Source organism: Hypoxylon fragiforme (genome assembly GCF_022984875.1).
Source record: "Hypoxylon fragiforme strain CBS 206.31 chromosome Unknown GGS25scaffold_1, whole genome shotgun sequence".
NCBI classification, from domain to species: domain Eukaryota; kingdom Fungi; phylum Ascomycota; class Sordariomycetes; order Xylariales; family Hypoxylaceae; genus Hypoxylon; species Hypoxylon fragiforme.
In genome coordinates this window covers 3,852,566-3,868,133 of record NW_026054756.1, presented here as the reverse complement: position 1 = coordinate 3,868,133, position 15,568 = coordinate 3,852,566, and the positions used below count along the sequence as shown (strand labels likewise).

Genomic DNA, 15,568 nt, shown 5'->3' with positions numbered 1-15,568 from the left:
AACACAATTATCCTACTTAACGCCTTTCAATGCTATATCTGCAGGCAAATACGGCGCCCACGTCCATTTGATCAACAAATTGGACTTTGCCGGCAATCGTCTTCCCGCCACCTCTTGATATCGCCGTCAACTACCAAGATCCCAAACCCGAAATATACCCCAAGATGGCGGACCATCATCGAGATGTGTCGCAGTACAAGTACTCGGCAATGTCCAACCTGGTTCTCCAGGCGGACAGACGGTTTGTCACGCGGCGAACTGACGAGGCTACTGGCGACCCCGAATCCCTTGCAGGTCGTTTAAAGATCAACGATATGGGCTCTAGGGTTGCGCGCGACGAGGCTCCTAAACAGAAGAAGGCCACCGGTCTAGATATAAAAAGAGGAGATGTGCAAGAGGGCCAAGATATATTAGCCCGTGAGCAGAGAAAACGAAAGGGCGATCCGTCGCAGATGCGTGCAACAGGAATCCTTGGACAGACAGATTTACTTGTGGAAGGCCTACGGTATCAACCGCGCATACCAGCTACTCGTGCCACCTACGATCTAATATTGAATGTCGTAGCACAGAACCTCGGTGACGTGTCCCACGAGATTGTCTTGAGCGCCGCGGATGCTGTCTTAGAATACCTCAAGGACGAGGATATGAAAGACTTCGATAAGAAGAAGGAGATCGATGACCTTCTAGGCGCTACATTGAACCCTAAGCAATTCAACGAGTTGGTCAACCTCGGAAAGAAAATTACAGATTATGATACCCAAAACGATGATGAGGAGATGGACACAGGAACGGGGGCGGCTGAAGGTGACCAGGAACTCGATGAACGCCAGGGTGTTGCTGTTGTCTTTGACGATGAAGAGGAAGACGGGGAGGCCTTGGTAGATGAGGTTCGAGATGAGTCTTCCGATGATGAGGCTGTCTTGGATAATGATGAAGAGGATCTGACGGGCATGGAGGAACGGGCAACAGCTGGAGGAGCTGGAGAGGATCGGGACCATGAACAAGCCGGCTTGGCCGATGATGAGGATGAGTTGGTGATAGATTCTGGTTTGCCGGATAGCAAGCGTGGAGGAGCTTCGAAAAAAACCAACTATATCCCTGCGCGCCAGATCGACGCCTACTGGTTGCAAAGAGAGATTGGTAATATATATACCGACGACCACATCCGACACGAGAAGACCGCCCAAGCATTACATATACTATCCGGAGACCCTGACGAGCCTGGCGGGGAAGAGAAACAGCTAAGGGAGATCGAGAATGAATTGATGGAACTCCTTGATTACGAACATCACGAGGTCGTCCAAAAGCTAATCGAGAACCGAGAGAAGATCGTATGGCTTACGCGTCTAGCCAGGGCGGAAGGCGATGAGGAAAGGGGCGTTATTGAACGGGAAATGGCATCGGAGGGTGTTCGATGGATCCTGGACGAACTTCGGGGCAAGAAGGCGACTGATGCCCCGAAGAAGATGGAAATCAAGATGGATATTGATGTGCCTGCTTCGTTTAACACAGCACCGCAGCCTGAGCGGGCAGAGGGTCAGCTTGTCGGTGGCCTCCAACCACGGAAATTTATCAATCTTGAGAACCTCGTGTTCGACCAGGGCAACCATCTCATGACAAACCCGCAAGTCAGGCTTCCCGAGGGCTCAACCAAACGAGCCTTCAAGGGCTATGAAGAAATTCATGTTCCCCCACCGAAGAAGCGCAGCCAAGCGGAAGACACCAATATCCCCATCACTGATATGCCGGAGTGGGCACGCGTGCCTTTCAGCTCAGCCAAATCTCTCAACAAGATTCAGACAAAGTGTTACCCAACGGCTTTCGAGGACGACGGCAATATGCTCATCTGTGCTCCGACAGGCAGTGGTAAAACAAACGTTGCTATGCTGACAATCTTACGAGAGCTTGGAAAGTATAGAGATCCGCGAACAGGAGATATTGACCTGGATGCGTTCAAAATTGTATACATTGCGCCTTTAAAAGCTCTAGTGCAAGAGCAAGTCGGCAATTTTGGTGCACGTTTAAAACCTTACGGAATAACGGTTTCCGAACTGACTGGTGATCGTCAACTTACCAAGCAGCAAATATCTGAGACCCAGATAATTGTAACCACACCAGAGAAATGGGACGTCATTACGCGGAAGGCCACGGATTTGACGTACACGAACCTCGTGCGGCTAGTCATCATCGACGAGATCCATCTGCTACACGACGAACGTGGGCCTGTCATCGAGAGTATTGTCAGCAGGACTATCCGAAAGACAGAACAAACCGGCGACCCTGTTCGGCTCGTTGGTCTGTCTGCTACTTTGCCCAACTATAGAGACGTGGCTAGCTTCCTCCGTGTAGACCCCGTCAAGGGGCTCTTCCATTTTGATGGCTCTTATAGGCCATGCCCCTTGAGACAGGAGTTTATTGGAATTTCTGAGAAGAAAGCTATCAAGCAACTCAAGACGATGAATGAGATCACCTACAACAAAGTCCTTGAACATGTGGGCACTCACCGAAACCAGATGCTTATTTTCGTTCATTCACGAAAAGAGACTGCAAAGACCGCAAAGTATATCCGAGACAGGGCTCTCGAGATGGAGACTATTAACCAAATCCTGAAGCACGATTCAGGCTCCCGAGAAGCTCTGAATGTAATTGTTAATGACATAAAAGATGCCGACCTGAAGGATCTTCTTCCTTATGGATTCGGTATACATCATGCCGGTATGGATCGTGTCGATCGAGACGAGGTCGAGGGCCTCTTCTCAGCTGGTCTCATCCAAGTACTCGTGTGTACCGCTACTCTCGCCTGGGGTGTGAACTTGCCTGCGCATACGGTGATCATCAAGGGCACTCAAGTCTACTCCCCAGAGAAGGGTAGTTGGGTAGAATTAAGCCCCCAGGACGTTCTGCAGATGCTAGGTCGTGCTGGGCGGCCACAGTACGATACTTATGGTGAGGGTATCATCATCACGTCACAAAGTGAGATGAAGTACTATTTATCGTTACTGAACCAGCAATTGCCAATTGAGAGTCAATTTGCTAGTAAGCTCGTAGATAACCTCAATGCGGAAATCGTTCTAGGCAATGTCCGAAGTCGAGACGAAGGAGTAGAATGGCTCGGATATACGTACCTATTCGTTCGAATGCTAAGGTCACCCGGTCTCTACAGCGTCGGAGCCGACTACGAAGATGATGAAGCCTTGGAGCAGAAACGAGTCGACCTTATACACTCCGCAGCTTCTGTGCTAAAAAAGTCCAACCTGATCACATATGATGAAAAGACAGGGAAGGTCAAGGCAACCGAGCTCGGAAGAATCTCGTCTCACTACTACATCACGCATGGGTCTATGGACACCTACAATAAACTCATTCAGCCTTCTATCACAACAATTGAACTCTTCCGAGTGTTCGCTCTTAGCGCTGAGTTTAAATACATCCCCGTTCGTCAAGATGAGAAGTTGGAGCTCGCCAAGATTCTAGCTCGAGTGCCCATTCCTGTGAAGGAGAGCGTCGAGGAGCCGCATTGCAAAATAAACGTACTTCTGCAAGCGTATATCAGCCGCCTGAAACTGGATGGCTTGGCTCTCATGGCCGATATGGTCTACGTCACGCAATCGGCTGGTCGTATTCTTCGTGCTATCTTCGAGATTACCCTCCAGAAGGGGTGGGCTAATGTCACCAAAACAGCCTTAGATCTGTGCAAGATGGCAGAGAAGAGAATGTGGTTAACGATGACGCCCCTACGACAGTTCCCCCGCTGTTCGCGAGACATCATAGTGAAAGCTGAGAAGCTAGACGTCCCGTGGAGTAGTTATTTCGATCTTGATCCCCCTCGTATGGGAGAGCTGCTTGGGATGCCGAAAGCAGGACGTGTAGTCTGTGACCTAGTATCGAAGTTTCCAAGGGTCGAGATTCAAGCCCAGGCGCAGCCGATGACCCGCTCTATGCTTCGAGTCGAACTATCCATCACACCAAATTTCCAGTGGGATGACGAAGTACATGGGTTGGCGGAAAGTTTCTGGATTATCGTCGAAGACTGCGATGGCGAAGATGTTCTATTCTACGATCAGTTCCTCTTACGCAAGGATTATGCTGTATCAGAATCAAATGAGCATCTGGTTGACTTCACCGTCCCCATCACCGAACCTATGCCACCTAACTACTTCATCTCGGTCATTTCCGATAGATGGATGCACTCAGAGACAAAGCTGGCTGTATCGTTCCAGAAACTTATCCTTCCGGAGAAGTTCCCTCCTCACACCCAGCTACTGGATTTGCAGCCGCTCCCAGTTGCTGCCCTGAAAGCCAAGGACTATTCTAAGCTATACGAGTCCTGGAACTTTTTTAACAAGGTCCAGACGCAGACTTTCAATTCTCTATACACGACAGATGATAACGTCTTGATTGGGGCCCCAACCGGTAGCGGGAAGACTGTTTGTGCCGAATTCGCTATCTTGCGTCTTTGGTCCAAGCCGGAGATTGGTCGTGCTGTTTACATTGCACCTTTCCAGGAGCTGGTTGACATTAGGTACCAAGATTGGAGCAAGCGGCTTAGCCATCTACGTGGCGGTAAGGAGATTGTCAAGCTGACCGGGGAGACGGCAACAGATCTCAAATTGCTCGAGAAGGGTGACCTAATCCTAGCTACGCCCACACAATGGGATGTTCTCTCCCGACAGTGGCAAAGGCGCAAGAATATTCTAACCGTCGAGTTGTTCATTGCTGATGAGCTTCACCTTCTTGGAGGACCGATGGGGTACATTTATGAAATCATAGTATCTCGAATGCACTATATTCGCACGACCGCTAGCCTACAGATGAGGATAATCGGACTGAGCGTATCGCTTGCGAATGCGCGAGACATTGGCGAATGGATTGATGCTAAGAAGAAGGATATATATAACTTGAGCCCGCACGTCCGCCCCGTACCCCTGGAGCTTCGGATACAGTCCTTCTCTATTCCCCATTTCCCATCTCTTATGCTTGCCATGGCGAAACCAGCGTACCTCGCAATCACCGAACTATCGTCTGACCAGCCAGCTTTGGTCTTTGTCCCGAGTAGGAAGCAAACGAGATCGAGCGCTCGTGATATTCTGGCAGCTTGCCTAGCGGAGGACGACGAGGACAGGTTTTTGCACGTAGACAGTGAGCAGCTTCGCCCTCTTCTAGAACGTATTCACGAAGAGGCCTTGGCTGAGGCGCTCTCCCATGGTGTCGGCTACTACCACGAAGCTCTCAGCCAGAGCGACAGGCGTATTGTTCTTCACTTGTACAAGCAAGGCGCGATCCAGGTCTTGGTTGCATCTCGTGACGTATGCTGGGAGCTGGACTGCACTGCACATCTAGTCGTAGTGATGGGTACCCAATATTTCGAGGGACGCGAGCATCGTTATATCGACTACCAGCTTAGCGAGGTGTTGCAGATGTTCGGGAAAGCACTACGCCCATCTCGAGACGGTCGTAGTCGAGGAGTTCTGATGGTTCCAGCCGTCAAGAGAGAATACTTCAAGAAGTTCCTAAACGAAGCACTTCCAGTTGAGTCGCATCTTCACAATTTTGTGCACGATGCTTTCGTTACCGAAGTCAGCACCAAGATGATCGAGTCTGCAGACGATGCCATTAATTGGACTACGTTCACTTATTTCTACCGCCGACTCCTCGCAAACCCAAGCTACTACAGCTTGACAAGCCCTACGCACGACGGACTGAGCAACTACTTGTCTGATCTCGTTGAGTCGACTCTAAAAGAACTGACTGAATCGAAGATTATTGATTTTGATGAAGAGGATGGTTCAGTTTCTCCCCAGAACGCTGCCATGATTGCAGCTTATTACAACATCTCATACATCACGATGCAAACCTTCCTCTTGTCATTGAGTGGCAGGACGAAGCTCAAGGGTATCCTGGAAATCGTTACATCGGCGACGGAGTTTGAGTCAATCCAGATACGACGCCACGAAGACAACCTGCTCCGACGCATCTATGACAGAGTCCCTGTCAAGATGTCTGAGCCAGCGTACGATTCGCCACATTTCAAGGCATTTGTATTGTTACAGGCGCACTTCTCCAGAATGCAACTCCCTATTGATCTTGCCAAGGACCAGGAGCTTATCGTCTCAAAAATATTAAGCTTACTGAGTGCGACAGTCGACGTTCTCTCCTCTGATGGGCATCTGAACGCTATGAATGCCATGGAAATGTCGCAGATGGTGGTCCAAGCCATGTGGGACCGCGACAGTCCTTTGAAGCAGATCCCTCATTTCACACCCGAGGTGGTGAAGGTGGCAAATGAGTTCGAGTATGTACAGTATCAACCTTTCAGTTTTGAAGATACTAACTTAATGTGTTCTAGAATCAATGACATCTTCGACTTTATGGAAGCCATGAATCCCGAAGAAAATCCCAACTACGCGACTCTCGTCAAACGACTGGGCTTATCGCAAACTCAATTGGCGCAAGCAGCAGCGTTCACTAACAACAAGTATCCTGACATCTCACTCGAATTTGAGCTTCTAGATGAAGATGAAATTCGTGCTGGGGAGCCAGCGTACATGAACGTCCAGATCGAGCGCGAGGTTGAGGAAGAAGGGGAAGTCGATACTACAGTTCACGCTCCGTTCTACCCCGCCAAGAAGGTGGAGAATTGGTGGCTGGTTGTTGGAGAGGAGAGCACAAAGACTTTACTTGCCATCAAGCGGGTTACGATCGGCCGGCAACTCAAGGTTAAATTGGAGTACACCGTCCCTACAGCCGGCAAGCATGACCTGAAGCTGTTCTTGATGAGTGACAGCTACGTCGGTGTGGATCAGGAACCGACGTTCTCGGTTACAGTCGCGGAGGGTATGGACGTAGATGAGGACGAGGATGAGGAGGAAGACGATGAGTAAACCCCGCAAGATAGTCTTGCAGGATTTAGCTCTCTAGGTGGGATTTGATCCATCTGTTGTACGAAAAGCTTACTGTACATATAGCATGCCATTCAGGACTTTACAGGCTGCCCTGGCGAATTACTTAGGGTTTTCTTTTTCAAAAAAAAGAGAGAGGGTTGGACCAAATTATTTATTACTTATTCTAGGTGTTGCCAACTAGTCGTGGTGGACATTTTCAGCCACTTTGTCGAATCATGTATCGTGTGGACGTTGGGTTGCGCGAATTCTGCCCATCCAAGGGGGAGAGGGAGAGAGGGGAGCCCGACCCTGAGGAAGACCTCATGAGGGTCTAATATGCCAATATGGAAGAAAGTGCGAATAGGTACTGGCCTAGGTACCTAGGTTGGTAGGTGTATAGGCGAGAGAGGGCATATTAGCGGATGCCAACAGGTATGGGCATAGATATGGGGGCTTGTTGGCCATAGTGGGTTGGCGTTACCTACCTGCCTCCTTACCTAAGTACCTACTACGTATAACCCCTAGACCATAGTGGCATAGGAGATCATTGGTAGGCAGGCATGTAAACAGTGAGAAAGAAGACCCACGTATCGGCGTAATCTGAACCAGCGTACCAAGCAAGACCAAGAGTACAGGTTTAAGTATTGGCTGGTACCTACAACCTAACATTACATATATGTAGACTTACATAGTATGTAGCCGTGCTACACATGTACTTTTCCTGACGTACCAGACCTTGACTCCTTCAATACATACATATGTATGTATTTGGTCCTTGCCCCTGAGGTATCTACTGTATCTACTATGTCCGCAATACGACACGAGACGCCATCCCAAGGTCACGTGTAATCTATTAAGAACTTATCAGCACAAAGAGTAAAAGTGCATACGTCCCCTACTTTGACTGAGCACAGGCATTTCCATCTCGATCCTGGGAGATTTTTTTTTTTTAATTTTTTGATTTTTTTTACTCGACCACCTCTTTCAACTTTCAATTTTCATCATCAACCTTTCTGCCTCCATCATTTATTTTTCTCGTCCCCTTCCCTTCCCTTACATTACGTTTGACACACCACTTAACTACACTACAACGTTACCCATTCAACACCCATCGCGTCTGTCAATTGCATGCACACCTTCAATCGACAACTGCTAGTTGACCGACCTAGTACATACATAGTATTAGCCTATGTACCTGATTCCCATTGTTGATAGGATACTAAGGTATAACTTATATGTACTAGAAATAGGCAGCCTGTCTTTAATAGGTACCTAGTATTTCCAGATAATTCTGTCGATTCGTCAAACAGGTCTGAACTACCTAAGTCTAGCCAAGTTGAACGGACGCGTTTTTCTTTTTTTTTTTCTGTTCAAGTCGATTTAACTATTAGGTGTAAGGTATTAGGTACCTACCTCCAGGGCTACATCATAGTACTAGGTATTTACTACTACATATGTAGTACATGATTGTAGTAGTATCATAAGCTGCAAAAGGTATCCACTCACTACCTTACCTTGCCTTACATACATCCATAGTACCCTACCTAGTACCTAGTAGGTACAATACAAATTACCGTACAATACCTACATACATACCTACATACATACATACATTACTTGTTGGTCAACAAGTTTCTGCCGCCGCAACCACCCACACGACCAACCCTTGAACCTTCAACTTTCAACTTTCTATTTTCTACTACAAACCAACCAACCTTTATTTCCCTTCCTTTCTCAGTTCACCATACCATCACCCACCCATAATTCACGTCGCGATCATTGTCCTACCTATTCCCATATCCGATATTTCGTCGTAAAAGACCGTGGTATTCGCCATGTCTGACGACAAAATCACCCAGCCTGCTGCCGCGCAGACCAACGAAGCTACTGCCGCTGCCGCTGCCGCTGGTGCAGATAAAGCTACATCCGACTCTGGCGCGCCTACCATCAATACAAAGCCAATTGAGAAGGAATCTTCATCTGCAGATGACAGCACAGAGGTTAAGGAGGAAGCCACAGCAATTAAATCCAATCAAGGTAAGTAACTCCTAAACAGCTATACGCGCTAGGAAATCCCTTCGCGCCAAAACACAAGTTGCTTTAACGAATGCATCCACTCTCACCACTTCTTTGACGCGGTAATCGCTATACCATTATTTACTCTCTACAATTCTTTTCTGTTCTTCTTTTCTTTCCTTCATTTGCAACATTGTTGTTCGCTTCCCTCTACTGACACCGCATCTTCAGACCCTGCATCCTCTGCTACCGAAGCAGTTCCCACTTCCCAATCGACCGAACAGAAGCCCACTGACACGGACGTCGAAATGGCCGATGTAGCCGACAAATCTGACGCAGATGTCAAGGCCGACACTGCAAAGACCGCTGAGCCTGCAAACATCGAAGATGACAAAGCTGCTGAGGATGTTGCCGAAGGCGCTGGTGAAGGTGTCGCCGCCGAAAATGAGTCGGCTACGCATGGAGACAAGTCAAAGGCGCGTCGCAAGTCCACTGCCGACAACAAAGGCAAGAAATTGAACAAGAAAGCCTCCAGGGCCAAGATACTCCACGTAGATGCACAGCCCGGCGAGCATTACTTCGCCAAGCTAAAGGGATTCCCCCCTTGGCCTGTCATCATCGCCGAAGAGGATATGCTCCCACAGAGCATGCTGAGCTCAAGACCTGTCACCGCTGCTCGCCCTGACGGAACATACCGTGAGGACTTTGCGGATGGTGGCAAGAGAATTGCGGATCGTACATTTCCTGTCATGTACTTACACACTAATGAATTGTAAGATTGGCCTTTTCCAGAATCTCGATCAACATGGTGGGCAAGACTAAAGCTAACTCGGATGTACTAGTTCATGGACCCCCAACACGGAGCTGAAGGAGCTTGACCCAGAGACTGTCGCTGGCATGGTTACAAGCAAGATGCGCAAGGATTTGCAAAACGCTCACCTATTGGCTGCCGAGCAGAACGACCTTGATTATTACAAGAATGTTCTCCGGGAGTTTGAGGAGCAACGCATTGCGAAGCTTGAGGCCAAGAAAGCTAAGTCGACTAAGACACCGAAGAAGGGCACCAAGGCATCGGACACTGCCGCAGCTGACGAAGACGGTGATATTGAAATGGGTGATTTCGATGCGACTGATGAGGCGGAGCCCGTTGAAAAGAAGCCCAAGTCGTCTAAAAAGCGCAAGGCTGATGATGACAGCAATAGCGTAAGGAAAGGCTCTCCCCGAGGTGTAGTTGTGTACTGACTTGAATGTAGACACCCCAGCGCTCCGAATCTGTCAAGAAACCTAAGATCAAGTTGACAAACTCATCAACTCCAAAGACAGCCAATGGTGTTCAATCACCTACGCCCAAAGACTCTAAGCCCGTTAAGGTCAAGGCGAAGCCAGCTAAGGGCGGCAAAGAGAACGCCGATGCCAAGAAGGAGAAAGAGTCCTCTGTCCCTGTGGTTAAGGAAGCCGAGCTCAGCCCTGAGGAGAAGCGTATGCGCAAGGAGGTAAGGAAGTCAAATTCACTCATTGTCATTGCGTCGAACTGTACTTACTAGTTTTACAGAAGGAGATATTGTTCTTGCGCCACCGACTCCAGAAGGGTCTTCTCGTCCGCGATCAGGAGCCTAAGGAAGAGGAGATGAAGTCGATGTCGGAGTTCCTTGCTAAGCTAGAGACGTTTCCTGACCTGGAAGTTAACATCATTCGGGTTACCAAGATCAACAAGGTCCTCAAAGCCATCCTGAAGATAGATACTATCCCGAAGGAGGAGGAATTTCAGTTCAAGCAACGATCACAGACTCTCCTGGACAAGTGGACCAAATTGATCCAGGCTGCTGAAGACGACGCCGCTGCTGCCACGTCTGGAGCTAACGGTGTCAACGGGTCGTCTGGCGAAGCTGCGAAGGGCGAGAAGGGGGGCGCTAATGGTGTGAAGGAGACTTCGGCCGATGTCAAGGCAGACCTTGAGAAGGAAGATGCCAAGCCCGATGCCTTAGAAGACCAACAAGAAAAGGCAGACACCAAGACGACGTCAACCAGTGAGGAGAAAGCCGATGCAGCAGAGGTACGTTCATTGATTACTCGATGACACAACCGCAATGTCCTTAGAGTGTAGCAGTTCCAGTTCATGCTACCAAGGTTATTGGGAGTTGAAATGCTAACTATTGACAGGCTGCGAATGTTTCGGCAGATGACGTGCCAACGGCGGATGCCGATGAATCTACAGCATGAGTTACCAAATGTTGGGTGCAACGAGAAACAAGGAAGACGCTTAAGTGTCTGCAGACATGCAGGGAACTAGGGGGCGTTTTGAGGATATAAGATAGCCCTATAGGCTAGCATTGTTAAGGATGACTTCACTTTATAGTGACGCAATGGTTGGCCCTTGGAGCTGGACGAGGTTTACGATGCCCGAGTACTTGGGCTCGGGGTCGTAGCTGTTTTATTGTAAACTAGGCAAGACTTGTTATTTTCGGAGCAGCTCAGTTCGCAGTACTGGAGGCTTCCCAGTCGATATTCGGTCAGGAAAGGACCTCTCATGAGGGGCCGAGGGGAACGAAAAAGTTTTTACAAGGCTCCGACTAGGAATTTGGACCGCCTCCAATAATCAGTTCATCGGCTGGTGGAGATGATGGACAATGGGGAGGTCATAGGTGGTGGCTTGTTTTGTTTTTTTCCTCCTTGTTGAGTTTCTAGTTTACGAAGGTCGTGAGGATCTTTTGGGGATTTTGCAATAAAAAAAAAGTCGTTGCATTATTGCAGAATCACGAATGCTACTATTAGTTACTCATTCTTGGACTTATTATCTGCCTAGGTTACATAGGAGTTAGGCATTGGTGTCTTGAATGTATGTAATTCTTACTTGTAGCTATTATAATGCCTCCCATCGACCACATTCTTTATCATTTATCACGATGTTTTTTACTGACTGGCAGGTAGTTACTAGGTACATTGCAGGTACATGGTATCCATGAACACGGATGCAGTGTTTACATATAACTTCAGGCTTAGACCATGTACACTTGGACATATAATTTGTACATAGTTATGTACATAGTTACTACTTTGTTACAAGCATTGCCGAGCAAGGACCACCCCCCACGGTTAACTTGCCTGACAAAGCTCCTAGAGGCGCGTCATCAGCCGTCAGTGCCTGACATTCTGGTAATTTGAGAAATAGAAAGCAAGCTCCATGTCATTCACGAATAAATTTCACTTTTAACATTTCCACCGCTTTCCTTGTACACTTTTTACCTTTTTACGCTTTTTTACATACTCACATCTTTAATCATCAAATATATTCTGCGCTATTCTCTGACACTCCACCTTCCTCAATCATCCTTTGCTTTCCTCAGTAGATCTGACCACCCCTCCCGTCCCCGTCCCCTCCTCCCCTCATAATTCCTCCGTTATGATTAGGATTAGGATTCCGTTATAAGTTTATGTTGCTGTGTTTATTCTAAGACGACAGAAATACCTTCCCCGAAATCCCCTTCGATCATCAATCATAACATCCTCACTCGTATAGTCGCCTCCATTTCTGAGAACTGTCACCATGTTGTTGCGACTTCGGGGCCCGGATGGCATGGTCCGGATCACTGTCGACAAAAATGATACTTTCGCAGAGCTTGGTCGCCAAGTATGCGCAATCCTCACTACTACTGTCAATCAAGTAATCGTCTCTAACTATGGTTATAGCTTATGGCGCAGTTACCGCCGGCCGTCGACCCCAACACTGTTTCTATGTCTCCAGATCCCCAAGCTACAGATTCCAAGTATCTGAAAGACATAGCTAAATATAAGCTGTCGCAAATTGGATTGAAGTATTACGCCTCTCTTGGAACTTGGAACTCGGGTTTCAATTTTGTTGCTTTGTGAGTTGTACTGACACGCTGTGTAGCCATGGGGACTTGATCTTTATCAAATACCAATATTTCGATGCCACCAACGGCCACACGAATGGAACCCCTGCAGCTTCCACAACCATAACATCTACCAACCGACTTAATGGAAAGCCTATCCTACCAACAGAAGATCTACCAGTCGACCCTCCGCCGCTACTGTCTCCTTCACAAGTCATCAAGAACCCTTGGGAGGTGGTGAAGCAATCAACGTTAGACGATCGATTAGACAAGCAAGACGGGAAGATCCCTCGAGGTCGAGACCGAATGTGCAAGCACGGCCCGAAAGGCATGTGCGACTACTGCATGCCGCTCGACCCTTTCAACCTCCAATATCTCGCCGACAAGAAAATCAAGTACTTGTCTTTCCACTCATACCTCAGGAAGATCAACTCGGCAACCAACAAACCCGAACTAGGAAGCTCATTTATTCCACCATTGAAAGAGCCGTTTTTCAGAGTCAAGAGAGACTGCCCTTCGGGCCACCCTCAGTGGCCCGAGGGTATCTGCACCAAGTGCCAGCCGAGTGCCATCACCCTCCAACCGCAGACTTTCCGTATGGTTGATCACGTCGAGTTTGCTTCATTTGAGCTTGTCAACACTTTCATTGATGCGTGGCGAAAGACGGGTGCGCAGCGAATCGGCTATCTCTATGGTCGCTATGCAGAATACTCCGAGGTCCCCCTCGGCGTTAAAGCCATTGTCGAGGCTATCTATGAAGTGCCACAGGTAGACGAGGTCGATGGAGTTTCCTTAAACCCCTGGGAGAACGAGGCTGCCGTGAATGAAGTCGCCAAGTTCTGTGGGCTTGAGCAGGTTGGTGTCATATTCACTGATTTGCTCGATGCTGGAACTGGCGACGGCAAGGTCATCTGTAAGCGTCATGCCGACTCATACTACCTAAGTTCTCTAGAGATTTGCTTTGCGGCGCGCTTGCAAGCCCAACACCCCAAGCCTACCAAATGGAGCGATACGGGAAGATTCGGATCCAACTTTGTCACATGTATAATTTCCAGTGATGAAACGAGTCAAATCGCTATTTCTTCATACCAAGTCTCGAATGACGCCGTGGAAATGGTGCGAGCGGATCTCATCGAGCCGTCAGCTGACCCCAACGTCATGCTTGTGCGAGAAGAAGAGGATGACGACGGCTCGACGAGTAGAACGCGATATATTCCCGAGGTGTTTTATCGGAAAATCAACGAGTACGGCGCAAACGTGCAAGAAAATGCGAAACCCGCCTTCCCTGTTGAATATCTCTTTGTGACATTAACACACGGTTTCCCAGCACCGCCCAAGCCCCTATTCAATACCTCCAACTTCCCTATAGAGAACCGGGAAGTTATAGGAGAGACCCAGCAGCCCAAGTTTGTCGCCAAAGCTCTCGACACCAGCGGGGGCAATAAACTTGCATCCCTCTCTGATTTCCATCTACTCAACTTCATTCATGGAATGGGTGTTTTATCAAAGGTAATCCTTTGCGGCCTTCACTCGTAGCCTCTATTGCTCTTCCCCCTTTGTCGTAATAAGCTAACAAGCCCGATAGGAGGAAGAAGCCCTGCTCTGCCGGGTAGCGACGAAACACGACCTCGCTGACACATACCAACTCTTTTCGACACCCGGTTGGCAGACTCTAGAAGCCATTCTACAGGAGACTGGTGAGAATATCCCTAAACTTAAGCGCCGTCGTCGTTCAAGTGACGCGGTGGGTCAAGCGGACGGTGGAGCCTCCTCCTCAACATCGTCCTCGTCCGCTGCTGCTGGTTCCGTCCCCAAAACATCCGGTGAACCGCTTACTAAGCGTCTTGCTGCCGTTAGGCTGAACGAGCGAAACGGGAACCGACCCGCCTACGATCGTGCCAAGTTCGAGAAACCATGATGTTTCCGCCGTGAACTGCCCCCGTTGAGAAGCGGCAGACGACATGTAACTCCCCCGTTCGGATGAAGTGGCTAAGGGCCAAGCAAGTAATGAGTGAGGTGGTAGGAAATTCTCTTCACTGGTGATAGATACCTGGAGGGATAATGGCTCAGGCCCAACTTTGTCAGTCCTTGGCCGGCGTAGAGGGAACAAACGGACGTTTTGGTTCGTATATACAGGAGGGAACCCAGCACGTAGTTGCAGATTCGGCCGCCTGTCTATGGTAGACCTATGTATTATTCATCGCTGATGGATATAAATGGGAAGACGAACGAGAAGTTCCGGTGTCGGTCACACCATACACAGAGTGTCGCTCATAGAATACCCTATTAAATGGAGTGTAATAAATGAAGTGTGTACCTACTACTAATTTGTTTTGACTACTACTACTTACTCACTAGGTACTAATTCTAGTTTTGGGGAGTTCGACAAGTTGACGATGGGTTTTCTTCTCTTCCAGAGATGCGTAAACGTACAGTACAAGAAGGGAGGTTCATGTAGTTACTTTTTTAACATTTTTAATTTCCCAGATAAATAGATAAATACGTAGCAAGTACCTACGTATCTAACCTACATACATAACTACCTGATCAACCCTACATAGTGCCTACTGCCAGATCCTTTTTCATCTACCTACCTAGGTTAGGTAGGTAGGCATCCATCCATTCGTCCGTCCATGTATCTATCTAGGTATCCATCCGGACCAGTTTGAAGATGCCCACTAACGGAAAAGACAAATTGTCCCTCTGACCTCTAACCCCCTTTTGTTGGTTCTCATTTTTCACATCTCTCACGCCGAAAGGGAGGATTTAGATAAAAAAAAATTTAGAGAACATCATTCATTTGATTTCACCGCATCCTTT

General features: G+C 48.3%; 3 protein-coding genes across 3 annotated transcripts; all 3 read left to right on the top strand.

Moving 5' to 3' along the window:
• Positions 1-164: 164 nt before the first annotated feature.
• GGS25DRAFT_517459 (Sec63-domain-containing protein) lies at positions 165-6,881 on the top strand (the record flags this gene model as incomplete). Its single annotated transcript, XM_049263396.1, has 2 exons — positions 165-6,292; positions 6,347-6,881. The coding sequence occupies 2 exons, from the start codon at positions 165-167 to the stop codon at positions 6,879-6,881; spliced, it is 6,663 nt and encodes a 2,220-aa protein (XP_049121946.1).
• A 1,835-nt stretch (positions 6,882-8,716) lies between these two features.
• On the top strand, positions 8,717-11,117 carry GGS25DRAFT_517458 (uncharacterized protein; the record flags this gene model as incomplete). The annotated part of the gene is made up of 6 exons (XM_049263395.1): positions 8,717-8,918; positions 9,129-9,669; positions 9,740-10,100; positions 10,151-10,390; positions 10,450-10,950; positions 11,058-11,117. 6 exons carry the CDS (start codon positions 8,717-8,719, stop codon positions 11,115-11,117), a joined length of 1,905 nt encoding a protein of 634 aa, XP_049121945.1.
• Positions 11,118-12,035: 918 nt separating this feature from the next.
• GGS25DRAFT_472426 (polyubiquitin-tagged protein recognition complex, Npl4 component) lies at positions 12,036-15,201 on the top strand. Its single transcript, XM_049259440.1, has 4 exons — positions 12,036-12,525; positions 12,585-12,709; positions 12,787-14,257; positions 14,334-15,201. Exons 1-4 carry the CDS (start codon positions 12,442-12,444, stop codon positions 14,664-14,666), a joined length of 2,013 nt encoding a protein of 670 aa, XP_049121944.1. The 5' UTR covers positions 12,036-12,441; the 3' UTR covers positions 14,667-15,201.
• Positions 15,202-15,568: the final 367 nt, after the last annotated feature.